At 53.5% G+C, this 5,252-nt stretch overlaps 1 protein-coding gene across 1 annotated transcript; it reads right to left on the bottom strand.

Annotated features, from left to right (window-relative positions):
* Window positions 1-366: 366 nt before the first annotated feature.
* On the bottom strand, window positions 367-2,674 carry Aqp6 (aquaporin 6). Its single transcript, XM_008848760.1, has 4 exons — window positions 2,282-2,674; window positions 1,460-1,618; window positions 1,172-1,252; window positions 367-584 (listed from the first exon to the last, which is right to left on the bottom strand). The coding sequence occupies exons 1-4, from the start codon at window positions 2,672-2,674 to the stop codon at window positions 387-389; spliced, it is 831 nt and encodes a 276-aa protein (XP_008846982.1). The 3' UTR covers window positions 367-386.
* Window positions 2,675-5,252: the final 2,578 nt, after the last annotated feature.

Below are 5,252 nucleotides of genomic sequence, written 5' to 3'. Positions count from 1 at the left end.
TGAATGACAATAAAACACATTGCTTTGTATGTTAATTAAAAAAAAAAAGAGGTGGGGCAGGCCTGGGAGAGTAAACCCAGTGGACCTACTCCCAGATTCTTCTGTCCATGAATGTGGAAGCCAGGCATGGTGGTGTGCCGAAGTCCCAGCTACCCTACAGGCAGGAAGATTGTGAGTTCAAGCCAGCTATGTATCTAGCAACGTGCCTCAAGAATTAAAAGAAAGGAAGGAAGCAAAGGAAAGGCAAAAGAGAACTGCATTGCCAGGGATAGTAGAGATTGGCACCTCCTGACCCCCCACCAGGAAAGCCTCAAGCTAGGTCACACAAAGCATGCTGCCCACCTGCAGGCTCTTCCCTTGAGTCTGAGGGGTCACCAGCTACTCTGTCACACGCTCACTTCTGTGTCTTCTGAGTTAGACTGAGAGTCTTTCTTCTGGGGCTCTGCCTCTACCATTTTCTCCACTTTTGCAGTGCCCATAAGGATGGCCAGTCGCTGGGCCACAGTCTTGGTGTCAGGGAATAGGATAAAGTTGTAGATCAGTGAAGCCAGGACAGCCCCTGTGAGAGGTCCCACCCAGAAGATCTGAGGAGACAGAAGGAGGCATGAGCTATCAGTATCACACAGTAGTTCCAGGACCTTGTCTCTTCCCTAGTGCTGACCTAATCTCCCCAGAAGGCTCAAAGAGCCTTCAAGGTGGTAATCAGAGAACTAGGCTATGTAGCCCCAGTCTCTCACCCACTCCTGCCTCTTTATTCTCCCCTGTTTTAGCCAAGCTCTGACTATTGCTGTTTCTGTCTCTGCTTCTGTGCAGTCTATTTCTGTTTGTCTTTTTCTTTATTCAAGTTTGGGAAATTGGTCCAGCTGGAGAAAGCAAAGAAGGAAACAGCCGGAACATGAAGCCTGGACCAAGGCTGCAGCTCCTGCCCTGGTCTATTTCTCGTCCGTCCCTGGATACTTTGGGATATTGAAGCTGTAGGAAAAGACAAGGTTAGCTAGGATACTTGCCCTGGCCTTCACATGTAGGGCAGGGAAATCTCCACTCCTGGGTCTAAATGACCTGAGGACCTAAAGGGCTGGTTTGTCCAATTTTTTGTAGATCCCGCTGGCAAAGCCTATTGCTTCTGCTCAGACCCTCTCCCATCCCCACAGCTACCAGCGGAGGGCCTCACCCAGTGGACTGCAAATTTCCCAACAATGACAGCAGGACCAAAAGAGCGCGCTGGGTTCATGGAGCAGCCAGTGAAATAGATCTGGGGAGCAGGTACAGGTTCACAGGGTGAGGACAGTTCCCCTCTGCCCTGGCTGAGTCCCCACCCAGCCCCATATTACAGGGTATCACCTTAGCCCCAAGACATGAGGGCACAGGGAGAGACACTTACTGGCTTTACAGGGCCCTGGAGCTTCTCCAGGGTGGGCCCCAATATGTGCCCATGCATGGTGTCCCCTTTTCCCCTTACCCCAATGAGGTGGCCCAGTGCCACAGAGGTCCCAATCATGGCAGCTGGGGAGCCCAAGGTTTGCCGGTTGTCCGTGGAAGCAAAGACACAGAGCACCAGCTGCAGGGTCAGAACCAGCTCCACTGCCACTGCCTGGCCAGTCGAGGTGCTGTTGTGGACCTTGGCGGAGAGGGTTATGATGGCTTGGACATGGTTATGATGGCTTGGACTGCCTCACTGACACATCTGGGCAGTGGCCTCATATCGTATTTGGATGCTTCCTCCCTGAGGAAGCGTGTGGTTCCTCTCCCACCCTACCATTGAGTTGGTTTAGAGGGTGACACAGGAACGGGAAAGGGAGGTCTTGAGAAGTGCCTGGAATGCATACTCCAGAGCAGAATGGAGTAGGCTGTGGGAAGGAGTGGAGCGAAGAAATTTGGGGAAGGAGGAATAAAGTTACTTAGGGGAGTGAGGCAGGGTCAGGAAGCTGCTGAGGGAGGGACCCGGGAAAATGGCGGAGTAAAGGCTGTGAGGGACTCTGGCAAGGAAAACAAGTTCAGGCAGGCCCTTCCTCCACCTCAGCCCCAGCCCTTCCTTGGCCATACCCACCCTCCAATGCCTGGTCTGACTCCTTCCCCTCCGAATGCTGCTCTCTGCCCCATGTGATCCTCGCGCCACATCCCCATTCCTGGCTAGATGAAGGCTCCTGTTCAGAGTAGCTGTGGCACATATGTCTGAATGGTTCCCCTCTCCCTGTCTTTCCTTCTGGTCTGGCCCTTTGACCTGACCACCTGACCCTCTCAGATGCCCAAGCACCTTCTGCATGCCCCTCTTTGCACCTACCACGTTGACCCCGAGGGTCTCCCGGACACCTCCAGGAGTGACTCCGTAAAGCAGAGCAGCCCCGACAGTGGCCCCTGCCAGCTGGGCAGCTATATAGGCCACAGCCCGAGGCAGAGAGATGTGGGAACCCACGAGGTAGGCCAGTGTCACAGCAGGGTTGGCATGGGCCCCACTGGTCTTCCAGGAGATCTGCACAGCCGTGGCTGTGGCCAGGTTGAAGGTGATGGCAATCTGCAGCACAGAGGGAAGTGCCACGGGCCAGGGCAGGACTGAGCCCACACCAAAGAACACATACAGCCCTGTGGCCAGGAACTCGGCAAAGAGTGCCTTGCTGATGGCAGTCCAAAGCCTGCCTGCCAGCACGTAAGCCCTACCACACATCCCTGGCTCCATGTCGTGGTGTCTTGTGCCTTGACTGTCACTTCCTTTCCTTTAGGGACTGTTCCTTCCTCTCTTCCCTGATCCCCTCTGTCCCCCAGGGTCTCTTGTCTCTGTCTGTCTCTATCAAGCTCCCTTTCTGTGATGAGTCTTCCGGCACACTGCTGTCCCAAGGAGTGAGCTGCTCAGACTGGTGGGCAGCCTGCGGATGGGGTTATGCATGTCTGGGGGTGGGAGGTGCATGGGGTGATGGCCTGCTTCACCCAGAGCTCACGTGACAGGAGGGGGCAGGCCAGTAAGGGGGTAGGTAGCACTGGGCACTGAGCTGAAACGTCTCACGACAGCTAAGCAGGCTCCCAACAGAGGTCTAGCCTGAGGGCTGTAGACAGGGAGTGGCAGCCAGGTCCCCAGCGTTAGCTTAGATAGGGCAAGATACACAGATTCCCAAGACTGAGGCCTGCTTCAGGGGTTCCTGTGCACTCACAGGGGGTCCTGATCTCCTAGCCCCCTCTGTCTGCAGGCTCTTCCTTCAAAGAGATTGAGTGTATCCTGCACCCCATAAACCTAGAGGAGAAATTAAGCTCTCTCCACTATTCCACCCAGAACCCCACTTACAGGTCTCAGATGTGAACAGAGACAGCTTTAATAAAGATGTGGTTCTGGGGATGCTTGGAGGGGGGACAGAGTTGGGGTTCAATGCATAGTTTCCCAAATGGGGCCAACTTCTACATGTGGCACTGGACAGCTCTGCCATTCACTACTGGGAATTCCCACTGGCCCTTCCCTCCCTTCTCCCCGCTGCCTTCTCTTCACAGCCTTGCTTACCTTTTAGAGTCTCCAAATGTCCTGTGATTTCTTACACTAGGCAGCTTGTCCATTTCTGTGGCCATGCTGGTCCTAAGGTCACCCATGCCTAAACTCTCTGTTTGCTCCCCAGTAGCCTATGAAGACATTTTCTCAAACACAGATGTTCCCTCTCAGAAGACTATGTGGAGCCGTCAAAGTAATACCTGTACCTTGCCCTGACCTCACTCTTAGTCATACCCACCTGCCTACAAATGTCCTTGGCTGTCCTCCGCTCCTCAAATGTAGTAGGTCTCAAAATGCAACCCTTCCCGTCCCCTATGTAGCACCTGGGAAGCACCCTTTACTTTTTTTTGGTTTTTTTTTTCCTCACTAAAGCACCTAGCCCTCCTGATTTTGAATCATGAATGTCTGGACTGTGCCCTCTTCTTGCTGCCCTGCAGCCTTTAGTCAATCTGTGCCCCTCTCTGCCCCTACTCAATCTTCCACACTAATTCGAGTGATATTTCAAAACCGCAAAGCTGAGCCAGCTACTCCCCTACTGAAACCCCCTGCAAGGCCTCAGGCGCCCCCTTTGGAGTTCTGAGCCTGGCTGACAAGGTCCTCTGGGATCTGCTCCTCCTGCCTCCCTCCCCCACCCCTCTTCCTTCCTGTCCTTTGCTCTCTGGCCTCCTGAAATGAGCACCCTGCCCTACTCTAGGGGTCTCCCCTCTACTTGGAGAGCCCTCACCATCCTCTTTGCCTGTATAATTCCTAACCCATCTCCGAGATCAGCTTCCACTGTCACCTGCCCCTCTCCTGCATGAGGACCCCCCTATGAGTTTCCATCATATCCGCGCATTTCCGTTCATAAGTCAGCACATTGTGTTGCTATGGTGTTGATGTGTCTCCCTAACAAGGTGATGAGCCCTTACAGGCAAGAACCACATTTTGTTCATCCTTCCATGTAGTGTTTTGCATGGGAATTGGTCATAGTAGGTTCTAAAAAATGAGAACTTCTCAACCTCATAAAGGCAGGTGACTGTCATATCTGCTTTGCTCCAACCTGTTGGTCCATCAGGCTGGCCTTCTGCAACCCCTCCTGGAACTGAACCCCCTGACTCTTCAAGGGAAATGTCCAATTCTGAACCACAGGGTGACTCATCCCCTCCCCATCTCAGTGCCAGTCAACTCCCTCCCCACCTGCTTCTGTTCCTCTAGCTGTCCCCACTTCCCCTTCTTCTCCTCAGAGGAACCCTTGGCATCTCACTGGGCATAGCACATGCTGTTGCCAGTGTCCCAGTCCTAACTCCCATCCTCTCCACTGTTCCATTCTCATTTTCAACCATCCCTCTCTGCCCCATCTGCTGCCAGGCCCAGCTGGAGCTGACTCTGGCCATGATGGAAGCTTTCTGTCTTATCTGTGGCTCTCACTCCCAGCTCCCCCACTTCTTACTGGTACACTGCCTGATCATCAGGAATGGTGGACAATGGCAGCTTTGAGTCTATTCTGATCCCTTGTATGCTGTCCAAGACCTCCTTGACCTCCAGGCCCAGCCTGCTCGGGTCAGGCACTCCTGTGCGTCCTCTAGCCTCAGCAGGGCCCACAGCTCTGCTCAGTAACCTTTCCATCGTTCCCAGTTGATTCTCTATTCTTTTTTTTTTTTTTTTTTTTTTTTGGTGTTTTTGAGACAGGGTCTCCAGCTGGCCTGGAGCTTACCGGAACTCACTATGTAGACCAGGCTGGGTTCGAACTCACAGAGATCCACCTGCCTCTGCCTTCTGAGTGCTGGGATTAAAGGTGTGCGCC

This window comes from Nannospalax galili, unplaced genomic scaffold (assembly GCF_000622305.1).
Source record: "Nannospalax galili isolate Female #2095 unplaced genomic scaffold, S.galili_v1.0 scaffold1224, whole genome shotgun sequence".
NCBI lineage: Eukaryota > Metazoa > Chordata > Mammalia > Rodentia > Spalacidae > Nannospalax > Nannospalax galili.
Note: the sequence above shows the minus strand (reverse complement) of the source record. Positions and strands in the feature narration are given on the sequence as shown.